The sequence below is a fragment of the Periophthalmus magnuspinnatus genome, chromosome 17 (genome assembly GCF_009829125.3).
Source record: "Periophthalmus magnuspinnatus isolate fPerMag1 chromosome 17, fPerMag1.2.pri, whole genome shotgun sequence".
Classification (NCBI taxonomy): Eukaryota; Metazoa; Chordata; class Actinopteri; order Gobiiformes; family Gobiidae; genus Periophthalmus; species Periophthalmus magnuspinnatus.
In genome coordinates this window covers 4,056,757-4,075,236 of record NC_047142.1, presented here as the reverse complement: position 1 = coordinate 4,075,236, position 18,480 = coordinate 4,056,757, and the positions used below count along the sequence as shown (strand labels likewise).

The following is an 18,480-nucleotide window of genomic DNA, read 5'->3' as shown; positions in this document are numbered from 1 at the left end:
GTGAAGTTTGCTGGAGGTGTCCGCCGGAGAACTTGCCGCCGCCTCCTCCCTCCACCTCCCTCCCTCCCTCCCTGCAGCAGCGGAGGGGAGGCTGACCCGAGGGTCCGAGGAGAGGCCGACCGGACCGCCTCCTGCTTCCCTCCCTCTCTCCCTCTCTCTCTTTAAGGGCTGAATCAATCATACACGACGCTGGCATCGGCTCCACGGGAAGGGGGAGAGTTTGGGGTTGGGAGGGGGGTCCATCTCCTCCACTCCTCCACTCCTCCACTCCGCCTGCTCCAAATGCTACTTATCTCCCCGGTCCTCGCAGCCTCTTTGGCTCGCACACTCACTCAGCAGAGTTCACACAGGCCAAAAGAGTTCAGGCAAATGAGATGCTAAACGCTCAGAAATGCACACAAATAAACACTTAAGCACCAGCTTATACATCCACTATAATCTTTCCTCTTTATATAGTGCTGCCCGGGCACTTTTTCCTCTCCACGGGCTGTGTGGCTGCGCGTGTATGTCAACTTCAAGTGGGTAAACATATTACCAAGAAATGGATCAATTGAGTCAGCTTTGCAGCCCGGTTGTGATTAAGCACAGGTAATATTTATGCTCCCTGTCTGCCACATCATAAAATACAACCCCCTACCTTCACAAACAATCGCTCACACGGCCATGAAGCGGCGCTAACAGGACAGAAGCCTGGCACCAGCTCCTCTCCTGCTCCTGCCTGTCGGATGCCACGACTGAGGAAGAGTCACTGTTACTCCCAGCGAGCCAAAGCACACAGGAGAGAGAGAGAGAGAGAGGAGGTAATGAGCTTTTTCTTCAAATACAAACTGTTGCCTTTGTTGTGACGCTGGATGTAATTTGTTGAACTCACTCGTAGCATTGGTTTAAAATGATACATCACAGGGTCTGAGGCAGCGCTGCATCTCAAGGCTACACCAGAGTCAATCCTTGGTCACACAGACAGGGAGAATAAATCACATCGGTATTGATGTCACGATCCACAACATTCATGTGGCTCGAGTGTGAGAATCGAAATCCCCAGGTTACGCGAAGATTAAAAATGAAAAAAAAAACAAAAAATGTGTGCGAGAGTGTGTGTCTGTGAAGCAACAAAGTCTTAACGAGGAAAAATCTGGTTCATTTCTGTCAAAAGAAGTGGTTTCTTTTGGCGTAACATCCACTTCTCTGTTTAAACAAGATGCAAACAACACGTGTTCCTTGGTCTATTTTGTGCAAAGACGCTATTGATGCGAACGCCGGCGAAACATTTGCAGACGGTTCATCGTAAAATCAGAAGAACACGTTTCTTTCCAGGTAATTTGAGCCCGTTTCCGCAGCTTCATCGAACGCGCCTCAGCAAACTGGGACGATACCATTTCTAAACATTTCAATTACTACAGCACATTTAAAACAACTTCAGCTGACCAAAGCGCTTCAGATAAAAGTCAACAAACAGAAAACACAAATGCACAGATAATAGAGTACATAGGAAAAGCATAAAACACCACGATATCCCGTCGAAGCTGGTATTTATTACATTTGCAGCGAGATAAAACAGACGCATTAACTAAAAGGAAGCCGTGTTTTTACAGATAAGACTTCTTTAAAAGTACTCGCTCACTACAGAGATAATCATGGAGAATAATGCTTCCTTCTTATTTACAAAGTACGTGCAAAAATATTGAAATTTGATACATCATTTGTGATACAGTATTACTATTATTATACAGTAGAGTATTTTTGTTTGTATATTTTACCTAATTATTTTGAGACATTGCTACAATTGTTTGTTTTTCGTGAAAGGAAACTTATATTTACAGTTCTGATGATGAAAATGTCTGTATTTCATATTTCTGTGTAGTTTTAACAAAGAAATACGGTTGTTTAATGCGTTTGGTTCTTAAAACTGAGTCATGATAATTACAACATCGACTTACCCTTCACGTATGCGTCAGATGGAACAATAACTTTTCTCTTCGTACTTTTTTTTTTGTGCTAATGATGAACTTTTTGTTGATTTTCTGTATTACGATTAGACTTGAGCTAAAGCGAGTGTCTTGATCCCAGTCTGCCTTGTGTTTTGTGCTGTTTTCTCCCTTCTGTGTCAGAGCCTGGAGTTGGGCGGAGACTCAAGCTCCTCCCACACACACCTGCAACTAATCACTAATCAAGCTGCACCTGGGAGGACAAAGAGAGTCAGGACCACAGTGGTGCAGCTCTGCGTGGCTCAGTTTCTTGTTTTTGTGAGGGGTTTTACAGCCAAAAACTATCGAATAATTGTAAAAAATAAAGCTGATACTTCACGGATTTCGCCTATTGCGGGTTATTTTTAGAACGTGACCCCCGCGATAAACGAGGGACCGGTGTATCTATCTTACTTTATGGATCGATTACAGCGTCTAAAGGGCTGTGTGGTTTGGTCGGGGCATTGGTTTAATTTCTGTCATATTTACAGTAATGGTGTACTCTGCAATGATTACAAACCACCACAGTTCACAGTTAACACAGAGTAATTGCAATTACACATAAAGGTCAGGGCCATCACTTGTGTTTTGAAGCGTATGATAATGGTGTATTTCATTGTCGGAGGTGTAACAATGCGCTGGTCCTTCACAATAGTTCTCTCCACGCTGGAGTTGGCTTTGTGGCTTACTAATTCCCTCCATTTGTCACTTGCTGCTGATCTTGCAGAAGGTGAGTCACCATTAAACCATTTAGGAGGAGCTGTCAAAACAATATCATCAATAAAAGCAGTGAGCAATGGGAGGGTTTAATTCATGAGCGCGATTTCAACGTTTCATCGGCAATAAGAGAAGACGCCGCGTATTTCATCACACACAGACGGATAAAGGACGTAATTAAGCCGCGTATGTAACAGCACATGTGGGATTCTGAAACGTGACCGTGCTAAAGTACTACTGCATGCTTACATTTGCGGTCTTTTGGACGGAGGTAGCTCAGGACGTAGAGGTCACCCATGGCCCCGGTCGTTAGATTTGAGCTCCTGTCTCTGTAGATTTTACTACTGTTGATGTGTCCTTGGGAAAGACACTCAATCTATTTAAACAGAAGGCGCTTAAAACTGTCAAAAAGTAATTTACACAGTATAACGTTCAAAGTTCAATAGGGCAGTTTAGCCAAAGTTAAGCAATTCGCGCATTTGTATATGGATTTGTTATGATCTGTCTCGGTGTTTCTGTGTTGTCTTTCCCCCTTTCGCGTCTGTGTCTGAGCCTGGAGTTGGGCGGAGACTCTGGCCCCACCCACTACCTCCTCCGTATCCCCCGCGGTACAGTTCCACTCGGCTCAGTCTAGTATTTGTGCGTATGATCTCTGTACTCCGCTGGTTATTCTCATTTTTCAGGCAGACCCCGCTCCTTGGAACTACTCTGCACCTCCGCCTCCGACCCGGCTCACCTCGACCGGTACGAACACCCCAGCCTCTGACCCCGCTACCCACGACCTGCTCAAAGACATCAGCTTACGATCCCGCTTTCAACTAGCGGCTCCGTTAATCTACTTTTACATTTTTGACAGGATTATTGTAATTCTTCTCCTCCGGACCAGAACTTACAGAATATCCAGAACTCTGCGCTCTATGGGTCCTCTTTGTTTAAGGGAGTTCCTGCAGCTCTCTCTAGTGCCCTCTGCCTGTCAGATCCTCTCAGTCTTTAACACAGTTTAACATCAGAGTGAAAACCCACCTCTTCTCCCTGGTATTTAACACTAGCTGGACATGATATCTTATTCTTTCCTGTGTACTCTGTCTGTTTGTTGTCTATATTTTAGTTTTTGTTGACTTTTATGTGAAGCGTTTTGGTCAGCTCAAGTTGTTTTTAAATGCGCTATAGAAATAAAACTGAACTGAGTCATTTAACTGCAAGGCCGTAGACGTTTAGTCCAGTTAAACGGTGAAGTGTCAGTTGACCAAATCTTTTATGAGGATTATAAGAATTCATTTACACAGCAGCAAAAAAGAGAGAACACGGAGCGAGCTGAAGTGGCTGGTCTTTTCGCTTGATCTAAACTGAATTAAAATCATTCAGATTCAGTCGTTTCGAGGCGTCTGTGATCGGCTTGGGCGTTTTTAATAGAGAGATCTACATTCTGTCCTTTGCGGTAACAGCTTGTATTTGCAAAATCGAGCATTTGGACGAGGAAATGTGTCTATTTTTCTGGCAATAGTTAAAAGTTCTGTGTTTTCAAAGAGCTGATTTTGCCATTTGTCTTTGTCGCAATAAGAAAAAGTAAAATAACGTTAAAAAGGACGCAGATCCAACTATAAGTAAGTCCAGTTGTATCATTATATTGGTTCATAAATACTTCCCCAGATGTTTAGTCTCCACTAGGGACAAAAAATACCTGGGAAATAAATAAAATTCAGGACGTGCCCCGTTGTAAAGCCACAGCCGAGTCTCTGCTTACAGCTCCATCACAAAGACTCGCTTCTCAGATTCATCGTGGCAGATCCGAGCCCCAGATGGACACGGGACTGGCAGGATTTATACGAACACACTTCTCAGAGCAGCCGTGGAGAAGACATGTATAATTCTAACATTATTCTCCCTCTGCTGCCGACAAACGCTCGTGCCTTGAGCGCCAACGCCAACCTTGAGCCGAACCGTCGCCCCGTAATGGACTCTCCGGGACTAAACATCCCCTTCCACCCCCTGCTCCCGAAGACCCCAGGTACTTTATTCGGTATGGCCCACAGTTCAGCCGAGATCAAGACGAAGAAGAGGTGGAATAGAAATGAGACGTGTCCTTTTATCAACAGGTTTTACTCCGTGTGGGTTTGGATGGAACGAACGTAAACATCTCCATAAAGAATCCGACTCCTCAAACGTGTGCATCAGTAACTTTGATCGTGCGTTTGAAGGCTTCAGAATAACATGTTTAAATAGCTGTAGTCTGCTGCATTTACGCTTTCATTTCGTGGAGTTACTTTTCTAAACTCAAAAGGAACACATTGTGGTATTTGATCGCACAATTAAGCTTCAAACTGCACCGAGAGAGAAAAACAGACAAAAACACTGCTCTTGTAGTGAGGAAAGTGCGATTTTTCCTTCTCCGATCGGTGATGCAAAAGCAGAACAAACGGTGGAACAAACGTGAAGCTGTTTTTAATCTTACGCTGTGTTTTTTCACTATAATTTCAATCCGACTCTGTGTAAAAGTACGCAGAGTATTCAGAGTACAGTAATCGGCTTGGATTATTTATACAGGGGTGTTAAACTCAAATGCACAGTGGGCCAAAATTAAAAAACTGAGATAAATTCATGGGCTAAACTCAGTATTTGTTGAAAAATGTATACAGGTGTCCAGATTTAATGCACAATTGATGAACTCACGGGCCAAATATGATTAAACCGTGAGCCAGATTTGGTCCCCGGGCCTGAGTTTGACATATATGATGTAACAGAACATGCCAGAAATACATTTTACTGCAGGTATTCAAAGTTCTGTGTCTAAAAGTATTCGTTCCTCACTGTTTATGGATGCACTGCTCTTTCTCTTTCACTTTCTTGACGAGTTTTCAGGCGTAATCGATTCTTTTGATAAATCCATTCGTTGTTTAGATCAGAGACTCGTGAATATGAGATGAAACTTTTCCAAAAACTGACTCAGATTAAGGTTAAATTGTGGCACTTCAGAACCTGCAACTAAACATTACGTTGGGGCTGTGCAAAAACTCTAAACTTCGGTCGATCTCGCTGATGAGGAAAGTGCGTTTAAATGGATGCACTGAAGAGGAGTCACTGTTCTCGTTCAGGTGAAGCTCTGTTTCAGGGCCACAGTCTCTTTATGTCTCACATGTCGTTGCGTTTTACAAGTTTTGACTTAAATCTGCTCGTGTCCCGCGTGTCGTTCCAACCACCTCTCATCCAACCACAGCTTCTCATCTTTTCGTCTCTTTTTCCTCATCATTATAATCCAGGTTACAGAAATTAAACAACTATTTTTCTTACCATTTATGAGCAAAGTCCTAATTTAGTGCACGTTTCTGCTAATCACAGTAACAAACACATGATTTTAGGCTTGTGTATTTTGTATTTTGAAGGTTAAATATGGATTTTCTATCAACACATCATAAAACATCCTGCTCTTTACACCTCCGCTTCACCAGACATTATCTCCGTTTATTCATTTTTACATCTTTTGTCTCACTTTGGTGTAATTACTGCTCTGTCTAAGTCTTTAAACTTCTTCTCTCAGCACATGGCACTTTTTGTGAGTCTGTGTAAACTTCAGAAAACCATTATTTCCATATTCTTTTTATTTCAGAGATTTTTTCTGTGGCAGCGCTCGCTATGAAAAGCCTCCCTCTGTCAGATCCTCTCAGGCTTTAACCCAGTTTAAGACGAGACTGAAAACCCACCTCTTCTCCCTGGTATTTAACACGAGCTACACAGGATATACAGGTGTTTTATTGTTCGTTTCCTGTGTGTCGTGTTATCTGTATATTTGTTTTTGTTGATTTTTATGTGAAGCACTTTGCTCAGCTGAAGTTGTTTTTAAATGTGCTATATGAATAAAATAGAGAATAAATAAAATAAAAATAGGATAAATAAAAAATATTAAATAAAATAGAATAAAAAAAATTATAGAATAGAATTAAAAAAACAATAGAATAGAATAAAATAAAAAATAGAATAGAATAAAAAACATTAAAATAGAATAAGAATAGAATAAATAAAAAATAAAATAGAATAGAATTAAAAATAATAGAATAGAATTTAAAAAAAATAAAAACCATTAAAATAAAATAAAATAATAATTGAATAAATAAAATGAAATAAAATAGAATAAAAAATAATAATACTAGAATAGAATAAAAAAAATTATAGAATAGAATAAAAAATTAAATAAAATAAATACCATTAAAATAAAATTGTAAATAATGGTCCATCCAGTACAGAGGATGTGTAAAAATACACTACAAACTCAAAATTCCTGATTTAGAGTCAGAAATTCTAACATATTTTTAATTTTAAATAGAGGAAGGGTCCACACATAAGTTTACTTGTGCATTGTCAAATTTCACCTTAAAGGCCGTCAGTGGTGGAACGTAACAAAGTAAAAGTAGTAAAGTACTGTACTTAAGCAGAATTTTTTGTCATCTGTACTTTACTTAAGTCAATTTTACAGTGGATACTTTTTACTTTTACTTTACTACATTTGAGAGCAGTATCTGTACTTCCTACTCAGGGTTTATTTTTAACCCGTTCCTAATTTGAGCAAACAAAAATATACAAATAAAAACAGCTAGAAAAAAACCTATACTTTACTATACTATGTTTCTGTTTCATTCAGCGCAAACCTCTATCAAAACCTCTACATTTAAAGCCTTACAAGACCTAAAAATCTGTGCAAAATACTTCTACTTTTTACTCTTTTTTACTTTTACTTGAGTATTTCTCCCCTTTGTATCTGTTCTTTTACTTAAGTCACAAAACTGAGCACTTGTTCCACCGGCGCAAACTATATACAACAAACGATCAAAACATTTCCAGCGTATTTTGAGCATATCCGTGTTCATCTATAATCTATACTGTTACCCCCGAGGTCTAAACTCAGGTGTGAACATCCCTCAGTAACAATAAAAAGATGTTCTTAGAATCTCAACAACACCGGGGCGTGATACAGTCGTACATTACACACCGGGCGTAATACAGTCGTACATTACACACCAGGCGTAATACAGTCGTACATTACACACCGCACATACAACACGGACCTATTCCAGACCCGAGGGAGCGATGCAACAGTGGCCCGCGCTCCAAGAAGAGATCTGGGTGTGTTCTGGGACGGCCGACGGATTCTTCGACACGGCCCCCGCTTTATAAACCCGAGAGTTCGATTCTCAGTGTAGCAGTTAGCGCTGACAAATGACCGCTGTTCTTCTATCCCTCGCTGTCCGCTCCCAAGTCACTTCCCCTGTCTCCAAAAATTGTATTTCGCTCAACAATGCAGCCTTGTTTGACGCGGTTTGTTTGCGATCGTGGCGAGTAGATGTGATCCCAGCGTCCCTGTGTATACGTAAAGAATAAAATAATTGAGGATAGGTTAATAGTGGCTATGGGCAGCGGCGGCGAGAGCGTTGGGAGCGAAGCAAGAGTTCAACGCTGAAAAACACAGTCGCTCGCCACATGAATACAGAGCGTTTTTGAAAGACGTTTTATCTGTATATATGTTCCCGCTGCATACAAATCAATCCAGTCAAAGTTTGCCTGTACAATACCACTTCACATTCAGCTCAGAGAAGCGCGGAAACCTTCACACCGCTTTCAAGATCTTCATAGAGACTCTAGCTTGGAAGATCACCTCCTGGATGAGAAAAAGTTTAGTTAAAAAAAAAAGCGAACAAACACCTCAGCAGCTTAAAAATATCGCAAATCCTATATCTCCCACGCGCTTTGTAGGAAACATAAAGTGCATTTTGTATCTCAGTAACATGATGTCTTGTCAGATGAATGACAGTAAATGATGGAAAGCTTGACTGGGGACAGAAGCTAGTCCTAGAAACATCAAACTCCAGATGAAACAAGTCGTTCCTAATAGAAGCACATTTTCTGCTCTCTGGTGTCGGAGGAGCTACAGTGAATGCCAATGATTTAATCAGGCTCTGCATAAATGCATACGAATGATGATGCGCGAGGCAAATGCAATTAATACAATGGCGGCGGACAGTTTGAATTATGCCCATGTTGTAGTACAAAAACACTGCTGTCAGCCTCTTGTGGTACATTTGGATCAGATTTGCAACATCTCACAGAACAACTTTGATTAGAATATCTATGAATAATATTACTGGATTTCCCCCATAGACTGTGTATATATAAATGCACATAGCTAACCTGCTATGCTATGTTCCAAGCAGGAAGTGATCATGGGCGCACTTCCGGCTCCATCGACTCTGACTCTAATTCGCTTTACATTGAAAAACTGTGGTCTCTCTCTCTGTACCTGCTGCTGTCAGACTCGTCATTTTGGTCTTAAATGTTCGTATTAACCCTCTACATGATCCTGGGGTTAATATTTCACTATTGTGTCTGTGAAAATCAAGATATGAACATTAATAACAGACAAATCTGGTGCCTTCTTACCCCAAGGTCACTCCCGCTAGCGTTAGCGACAGGTTTGATTGACAGCGTTGCGGTGAGAAGGGGCGTTACCTTCAACAGCCTCGCTCTAGATTGGCTCTTTGGTTGCTATGATACTCACGGTCAGAATTCCTAATATGGAACTCGACTCCAAATTCACCTCTACACCTGCTCCAGCCTCGATGAGCTTCATTTGGCTGAAGCTGAACCCTGTGGTGACGTCACACTCACTTAATCCACTTCTTTACACAGACTATGTCTTTCTCAAAGCCACACACTAAAGAGGGACTATCTACAAGATTATATTAAAATTATACTGAGTGGTATAATCTCTCTAATAAAAAGCATCAAAAACGCAGACCTGTTTTGCAAAATCAACTTTTCAGACTTAAAAATATATTCTGAAAATTACAGAAAACTGTCAGAACTAACAGATGTATAATTATTTAAATTCAAGTTGTAGTTCAAATAAATCGTGAGCTCCTTTATCTAAAAGCAGCTACAGAAAGTGTTCACTCCTACAATGATTTGACACATTTTATTTTTGTTTTGCAGTAAAGAATGTGATGTTCAACGTTGTATTGAGAAGTGATGTTACTTAACTCTTTGGTGATTGGGGGAAATCCATCTCTGTTTAATGAATGAGTTCAAACCATAACAGTGTTGTGATTAAACTCGTGGCTGATGTGGAGAAAAGGCCTGATTTACACTTTCACATTTAATTTGACATGACTCTGGCCCTGAGCTAAACTCCTCTGCTTTTCTCTGAGAGTTAAAACACAAAGAGCACATCACCTCTAAAGGAGCTCACACTGACCCAATCGAACCAAGTCTGGACAGCCCCTAAAGCGCCGTGTGTTTGTCCAGTGTGAGTGGCCCGGTTGGGACGTAGCCCGGTTGGGACGTAGCCCGGTTGGGACGTAGCCTGGTTGGGACGTAGCCCGGTTGGGACGTAGCCCGGTTGGGACGTGGTTTGCGTTTCATGTAATGCAAGAAAGTGAAGGAAATAAATAAAACATTTTGAACCTAAAATCTGATTAATCAACGCTTTTCCCAGCCTTATGTTATAATTGTTCATACATATTTTATTATTATTATTCTAAAACTATTCACTATTAATACTTGACACGTGTTTAAAGTTCATCCAAAGTTTCGAGCACATCCCCACTGTCTGGACACAAACATGAGCTCATATGAGATAAAATTATAATTATACATTTGAGACGTATCATAACAAGCGCAGGACTGAGGAGGGAAGGTCAGGTCCACGTTCTCCCACAGAAGGACGAGCAGCTCCGAAATCCACTGGCAGCTTAATGAATTCTTTTCTATGCAAATCACTTCCAGATTAGAGTTGAATTTAATAGGTCGTGTCTAGGAGTGCTCAAAAAGTCCAACTTCTGGTCACAGACACTTAAGCTCTGTAGACCGGCCACTACACTTGCCCCGCGGCTCCTGTCCACTTCAATCCCTCTATCGACGCTCCGCACACACAGTCTCCGGTCACTGCGCTAATGGAACAGTGGAGAAAAAACGTGTGGCCGAACCGGAGAATACAGAAGTTAAAAACACATAAAGCTTGATTGAATTTTGAGCGCAGCAATTGCCCAAATAGTTTCAGTAACAGTGTCATTTGCTCGTGTTAACTGCTTATTACTGCACAATAGTTTGAAAGGGTCAAGAAAAGTCCAGTGTGTTATGGGGTTGTCACGGTAACGAATGCGGTATGATGTAGACGATGAACAATAATCCTCAAACTAATGTATAAACTGAAGCTGAATTAAATACTTTAGTACTTAAGACTATTATGAAGTACACTCATTATCAGTCATATTTGGCCACTTCCACTTCAGTATTCACGGGTTTCATCTTTTTCTCATTCATATTTAGTTTTGAACTGTTAATCGCTATGGCAACTGTGCTCGATTTTTACTCCGACACCCACGGATAGAATGAAATCAAATACATCTCCAGAACCAGCCACAAGGAGTCATTATCCATCAGTGCTGGGAGGTAGTGAAGTATAAGTAGTAAAGTGCTGTACTTAAGTAGACTTTTTAGGTGTCTGTACTTTAATTAAGTACATTTTACAGTGTATACGTTTTACTTTTACTTCACTACATTTGAGAGCAGTATCTGTACTTCCCCATTACATTTTTGAGTGGACTGAAAAGTAAAAAGTACTTTTCATATGATTATTTTTACCGTGTTCGTGGAAACATCCTGAGTAAAGTTTTCGAGTTTAAGCTTCAACTTAAAGCAAACAAAAATAATACACAAAATTTATGAGAAAAACTAAGAAATTGATTCGTGTTGTTACTGTCGACCAAAATATGTCTCATTTTTAATAAATATCACATTTAACACATTAACAAATTAACAGCACTTGTGTGAAATGATTTAACTTTTTACTCTAAAAGTGCATTTTAAAATGTGTACTTAAATACTTTTAGTCAAGTAGATTTTTTCATATGATACTTTTACTTTATTACTATACTTAGTTTACTTAATTTATTACTTATAACTTTATGCCTCTGTATCTGTACTTTTAATTAGATACCAACACTGAGTACTTCATCCACCACTGTTCTCTTTGTACTGGTCCCAAGCCCGAATAAACTGAATAAACTGAATAAACTGAATAAACTGAATAAAATGAATAAACTGAATAAACTGAATAAATTGAATAAACTGAATAAACTGAATAAACTGAATAAAGTGAATAAAGTGAATAAAGTGAATAAACTGTATAAACTGAATAAACTGAATAAAATGTATAAACTGAATAAACTGAATGAACTGAATAAACTGAATAAACTGAATAAACCGAATAAACCGAATAAACCGAATAAACTGTATAAACTGAATAAACTGAATAAACCGAATAAACCGAATAAACCGAATAAACTGAATAAACTGAATAAACTGTATAAACAATAGTGGCCATTTTACAGTAAAAACGTGTAACTACATTAAACTCCGACTCTGCACCAGGGAGACATGGGACGATACTGAAATCTGGTGTCACGATTATCACGGCCAAAATAATTGCGATTAACAAATATATCTCAATAATGATTAAAGTTTGTTACAGTTTAAAATGTTATGGATATGAATAATTATAATTTTAATCTGATTTATACTTCGTCATCAGAGAAAACAACTACGATCTTGAATATTCTGGACGAGCAGGGCCGTCAACTGAAATTTGGGGACCAGGGGTAAGAAGCCTGACATGGGCCCCCTCTAATACAAATTAATACGAAGAGAGTCCAATTCCGGGCCCCTAAACCCCGGGACAACAGACCCCTTTGTCGCCCCCTGTAGATAAGTCGTTTTTTTTTTTTGTTTGTTTGTTTTTTGCACATTCTGATTATCTTTGTTGGTATTTATCACAATTATATAAAATATCCCACGAACGATTATTAACGACCCTTTTTAATCACGATAAACGATATAATTGTTTATCGTCTCAGCCGTAAAACCAAGTGACGAGTGCAATACATGACAAATCCAAAAGTGACACATCTAAAGTCTCTGTTTTATATTTCTCAAGCGCGTTGCATATTATTATTATATAACAAGTTGCAAATTATTTTTCCCAAAAGTTTGAGAGAGAAACTATTCTGTCTGTATTTTCAAAACACCAGGCGTAATCACATTCCAGTGGAAAGTTCCAGCCATCATTCATCACGACAGACTTTTACTTTAACAAAAATACACAGACATTTGCATAGAAGGCACGCACTGTGGTGTAGTGTCGCTCGGTTAAAGTTAAAGTTAAAGTTATTCTGGCCAGGATTATGAGGATGGGTCAGTATCGTTACAAAGATGGGTCAAATGCAACTACAGTACTACATTACATAACACACAGACGTATACGTATAGACTAATGTTGAGATTGTAAATGGTAAATGGTCACGTCAAGGAACAACTCACATATTCACACACACATTAGGTAGTGAAGTATGAGTAGTAAAGTACTGTACTTAAGTAGACTTTTTAGGTATCTGTACTTTAATTAAATATATTTTACAGTGGATACTTTTTACTTTAACTTCACTACATTTGAGAGCAGTATCTGTACTAGTTGTTGTATTAGTTTTGTTGCTGTTGAACTAAACATGTCTCATTTTAATTAATATCACATTTAACACTTTAACAAATGAGCATCTCTTGTGTGAAATAATTTGACTTTTCACTCTAAAAGCACATTTTTAAACGTGTACTTAAATACTTTTAGTTAAGTAGATTATTTCATGAGATACTTTTAGTTTTACTTGAGTAACGTTTTGCCTTTGCATCTGTACTTTTAATTAGATAACAAAACCGAGTACTTCATCCACCACTGTTAGTTCACCAGTGTACCTAAACATTGGGCGTGATGTGGATTAAGTGTCTTGCTCAAGGACACAACAACAGCATTAATCTGTGGATCTGACCGCTCCACCCACGATGTTTTAGGTTGAGCGCAGGAATCAAACCGCCAACCATTAGATCAGTGGATAAACATTTACACCATTTTCCTATTTTAAACTCTGCGTTTCACATTATATACTTCAATAATTATACTGAAATAGCAAACGAACTTAGGAAAAATAAACAATAATATCGTTTATCGTGATAAAAAGGGTCGACAATAATCATTCGTGGGACATTTTATGTAAGATAATCGCTGTTATAGCTCCAGAAAGTGCAGAAAAAACTACTTATCCGCAGGGGAGTCAACGGGGGGACAAAGGGTCTTAGGGGGCCCCTCTTCCTATTAATCTGCATTACAGGGGGCCATGCGAGGCTTATTGCCCCGGGCCCCCCAAATTTCTGTTGACGGCCCTGCTCATTCATAATATTTTCTGTAAAAGTTATAATTCTTCATATCCGCAACTACTTTATCATGATATAATCGTTAATTGCAGTTATTTTGGCCTTGATAATCGTCACACAAAATTTCAGTATCGTCCCAACTAACTATAAGATTTTAACAGATAAATATAGTGGAACATGCACAGAAAATCCGGGTGTAGCATCTCCTCTCCTCTTATTTTCATCTCTGTCAAAAAAGGCTCCACGTCCGTATTTGTAAAACCCACAACGTCAAGCTAAACTTTTTATACGTTTTGACCTTGAGACGTCTCCATAGAAATGTGACAATATGGCTGCAACTTTCTGAACTTGTCACATCTATTCAAACTTAAGAATGCAGGGAAGTCCTTGAGGAAATATGTGTGTGTGTGTGTGTGTGTGCGTGCATATGTGTGTGTGTGTGTGTGTGTGGGCTTTGTGTCGAGTCAGTGTGAGGCCACAAATGTCCAGCAGAGGGCAAACTAACTCCACTGTGGGTTGGCCTGAGCAGAGAGGGATTTACAGCATAAGAAAAAGTCAGAGGATCCTGTTTTATGGCAACAAAATCTTACCAATGAGTTCCCAACAAACATACAAAATAAATTACCTGTGCAGTTTCGTTTCCAAATGGTAAAATGTAAAATAAATCTGAAGTGTAATGTTGATTTGCAGTTTTTGTGTCAGTTTAGAGCCAGCTAATACTGCAAAATAAGCAATGAAAACAGCAAATAGTTGATGTTTTCAGGCAGAAAGTGATTTTCTAAAGCAAAGATGGAGTAAAAGTTTATATTAACTCTTAAAATAACACAGAAAGACCCGATACAATCCAGAAGGTGCAAGAACAGATGCTTTAAAGCCCGATTTAATCGTCCCAAACATTAAAAGATGCGTTTTGACAACCATCGTTTTGACATTTCAGAACGAAACGCACGTTTTTTTCTCGACTTTGTGCCATGTTTGTCGTGAAAATGATCTGATACAGCAGAACTTAAACCCAGGATACAACAGCAACGCGCGTAACACAACTCCTCTGTCGTTTTTCCCTGCCACAACAACCCAAAACTCGGACTATGCTTTACCTTTTCGCCTTTTGCGGATCCCCTGCGGTAGTTTCCAGCTCCTGCAGATGAGTTCATGTTCCCGGGTTGGAGTTGCGTGGAGCTCTGATGATGCCAAACATTCACAACTTTCCTCTCATCCTCGCTCCCTTCCCTGCTTCCTTCCCTTTCACCTTCTCTCCTCGTATCCTTGTCTTACTCCCTCGCTCGTCTCCAGTGTCGCTTCCTGACGCGCGCGCTCTGGCCACTGGCGCAAACTCATCCACTGTTTTCCTGCCTTCTTTGCGGACTAGTTGTGCTCCTAAATTGGCTAAAGACTATTCCAAAACTCCACCCACTTGCAAAACGAAACAGTGCTCAGTCCTTGCAGCGTTTGACTGAGAAATGATGGGATAAATTATGTAATCTGCTTCATCCTGTGGGTTTGTCTGTGCGTAATCTTCAAGGAAACAGACCCTGCGTGAGTCAAATTATGAAAAAAACTAAAAACCTCTGCTTTTACATATATTCTTTGCAATTTTCTATTTAAAAAAAAAGCAAATACTGTGCAGAAAAGCAGCTACCACTCTAAAATATGAAGTCATTTGTCCTAAATATGGACTGTGTTGGCAGATAACACTTGAAACAGACGGTGGAGTAGGAATGCAGGACGACAGCCAAATCAAAATACCCATCCAAAAGTATATAATTGCTACAGAATCTGTCAGTGAATATCGCCTCGGTTGCTATTCCACCAGCCTCTCTGTCCACTCACAGGCTGGCACGGTGGTTTAAATGTCTTGCTTAAGGATACAACATCATTAACGGGCTTTAAACGGTGAGAAGAACCGTCAAAACTGTGATTTTAAGACAAGCGGTTACTTAAAGGTGCACTGTGTAACCTTTCTCTGTCGTGTAGGGTCTACCACGTGCTTGTTTCCATGGCGATATCAGTGCTTTGTCCAGATTGTTTGACGGTACATCAAAAAAAACGACAAACACGGAACAAAAGTGACGCCAACTTGGGTCAAAAACGCACGTCACTGAACAAAAGTTGGACGTGTTGACCATTCGAGGCAAATCGACAGCATCGCCATGGAAACGACACATTAGCACATGACCCTCCGCCGGAAAAGTCCCACACTGCAGCTTTGCGAATACTGTATCACGTTGTATATCATGTACGTAATGTGTTTTCGCCGATACTCATCGTCGTTGACCCATTTCCCTCGTCCACCTATGACCCCCCCCAGAATCACAAGCAGCAATTAGAACCTTTTAGTGGCCGGGGGCGATCAAAGGGTGAGCGTCCGTGTCACCCAAAGGCCCGGCGCACTCGTATTTTCTTATAGTTGTAATGAGGATGCATGCAAAAGGGTTCATTATAACGGAGTAGTGTGAATTTAGCGAAACCGCAGGGAGCTAAGTGGCACAGTAAGTGTCGTACATTCTGGCAATACTAATGATCTCCAGCTATTTTTCTCACACAGAGATAAAGCGGTTCATTCGGATGGTCATCTCTGTTGGCCCAAAAGCTGGATACACTTTCATTTTGTTGGTATCTGCAAAAAGTATTCGTTTTTTTCTCGATTTTTTCAAGTTGCTTGGACCTGTAATGCAGCCTTCTCTGTTATTACACTATGAATAATTGAACAGTAGAAAACACGCCATAGCACCTAAGTACACATTGTTTAGCTATGATAATTCCCATGTGAGCTGTGTTGGTGGGAATCTAGCAATGCAGCGCAACAGGAGACGCTTTTATTTCGGTGCAGAAAACAAACGACAAAGTTATGTTAGATGTAGAACCTAATTTTAGTTTATGACTGCTTTAAGTAACACAGAGAACGTAGCTCAGTTGGTAGAAGTTTTGGTCGACTGCTGCAAAGGTTTGCGGTTCGATTCTAGCTCCTGCAGATAAATGTTGTTGCGTAGACTGGTGTATGAATGTCTGTGTGGTTCCTCGATGCTTTGAGAACCTTGAAGATGGAAAAAAATGTGACTATTTTGCATTTAAATAGTTAAGTAAATCAAAGTTGGAGCTTTCACAGTATGTCGCGTTCTATTCAGTTCATTCGATAAAAGCTCTCATCTGTACGTTGGATTTTTTTCATGTTTATGTAATTAAGAAAAATGCACGACAACCTTGGCTTGTCTCTGTAAATAATACACATATAGAGACCTTTAACTTCCTTCATTGTTGTTTGTCGAAGATTATTAAAAACATATAGCTAAAAGTTAATTAAAATGTCTTCAGTCCAGCAAAAAGTAGCTACCCCCAAAAGAAATCTCATCCAAACCGACTCCAAGCACATTTATTCATATTGTTATCGCCTTAGCTACAGCCTCCGTTCAAATAACTAGCACTTCAGCACCACGGACAGCGCCCCTGACCGCTCTGCTCTTGTTACAGCGCGGCGTTAATGGACCGGTAGAAGAACAGAGGCTACACATCCATAAGAGACCAATTTCACTTGGTAAGACAAATGCGGAGATGTTTAAATGTTGTGAAAAAAAAGTTCAGAACAGACTTTAACCAAGCTATAGCTATTAAACACAATCATTGACTTCTATAGGGAGAGTTGAATTGCAAAACCCCACAGGAGGCCCCAGCGGTAATTATAGAGCGGGCATTACGTTTGGAGAAATTCCTGAAGCATTTTATCTGTAAAGTTGACCCTGTGAGTATTGTGTGCACAAGTAGAAAATAGTAAGAAGTTTTTAGGGACAAATTCCAACTACTAAACTCTAAAGTCGGTCACAAGTTCACGTCTGAAATTGAAAAAGAGCCAGCGCCGAACAGCAGAGTCAGCATTTTCATCACTGTAAATTAGCTGCTTCTATTCCCCTGGCAAAATGGCAGGGTTCAGTCAGCAAGCTGGAGGCACATATTATATCTGTTTAATAAGATTCTACCAAAATGACATTTTTGTTAGACTAATGTAAGTGCGAGATTAAAACATCAAGGATATTAGACTGATTAAACTGCAAGAAAATCAAGTATAAGATAAGGGCAGGGACCTTCTATCGGACCTACTGTGGACCGTGATACTGTTGGACTGTGTTCAAAATGAAATGTATGAACTGAATTTACAATTATGTTCTGTTTCTGTTCATGTGTTTTAGTTTTTTGTTTAAAGGTTCCATTTTGAACACATTAACATTCAAAAGATGGGATATTTTGTTTTGAATTGTCAGCTCAATCCGTGTTATCTTGCCCTATGTCATCAGACGTATAATACTCCCTACAATAGAAGCATAACCAGACTGGACTGCACTAGACCAGAGGGTTCATGTCTCCGAGTACCAGGTCCTGTACTGATGGTAAATAAACTTTTTGTGCATTAAAACTCCAGCCTCACGCCTCTTCTTTCAACTCTCAAGCGACTTTACATTTATTCTACAGCAGCGATGACAACGGTGCTAATTTCTGATAACTCTGAAAGCCGTGAGTAGGTTGCGTTTACGTTACACAAGGTTGTAGAATGCCTATTCAT

General features: G+C 39.8%; 1 protein-coding gene across 1 annotated transcript in view; it reads right to left on the bottom strand.

Annotated features, from left to right (window-relative positions):
• LOC117385715 (dipeptidyl aminopeptidase-like protein 6) overlaps positions 1–15,214 on the bottom strand; it is a 167,675-nt gene extending 152,461 nt beyond the window's left edge. Inside the window, exon 1 of the mRNA XM_055228485.1 lies at positions 15,026–15,214. Coding sequence (XP_055084460.1) covers positions 15,026–15,082 — 57 coding nt within the window. The 5' untranslated portion in view covers positions 15,083–15,214. The remainder of the gene's footprint in view (positions 1–15,025) is intronic.
• Between the last annotated feature and the right edge of the window lie 3,266 nt (positions 15,215–18,480).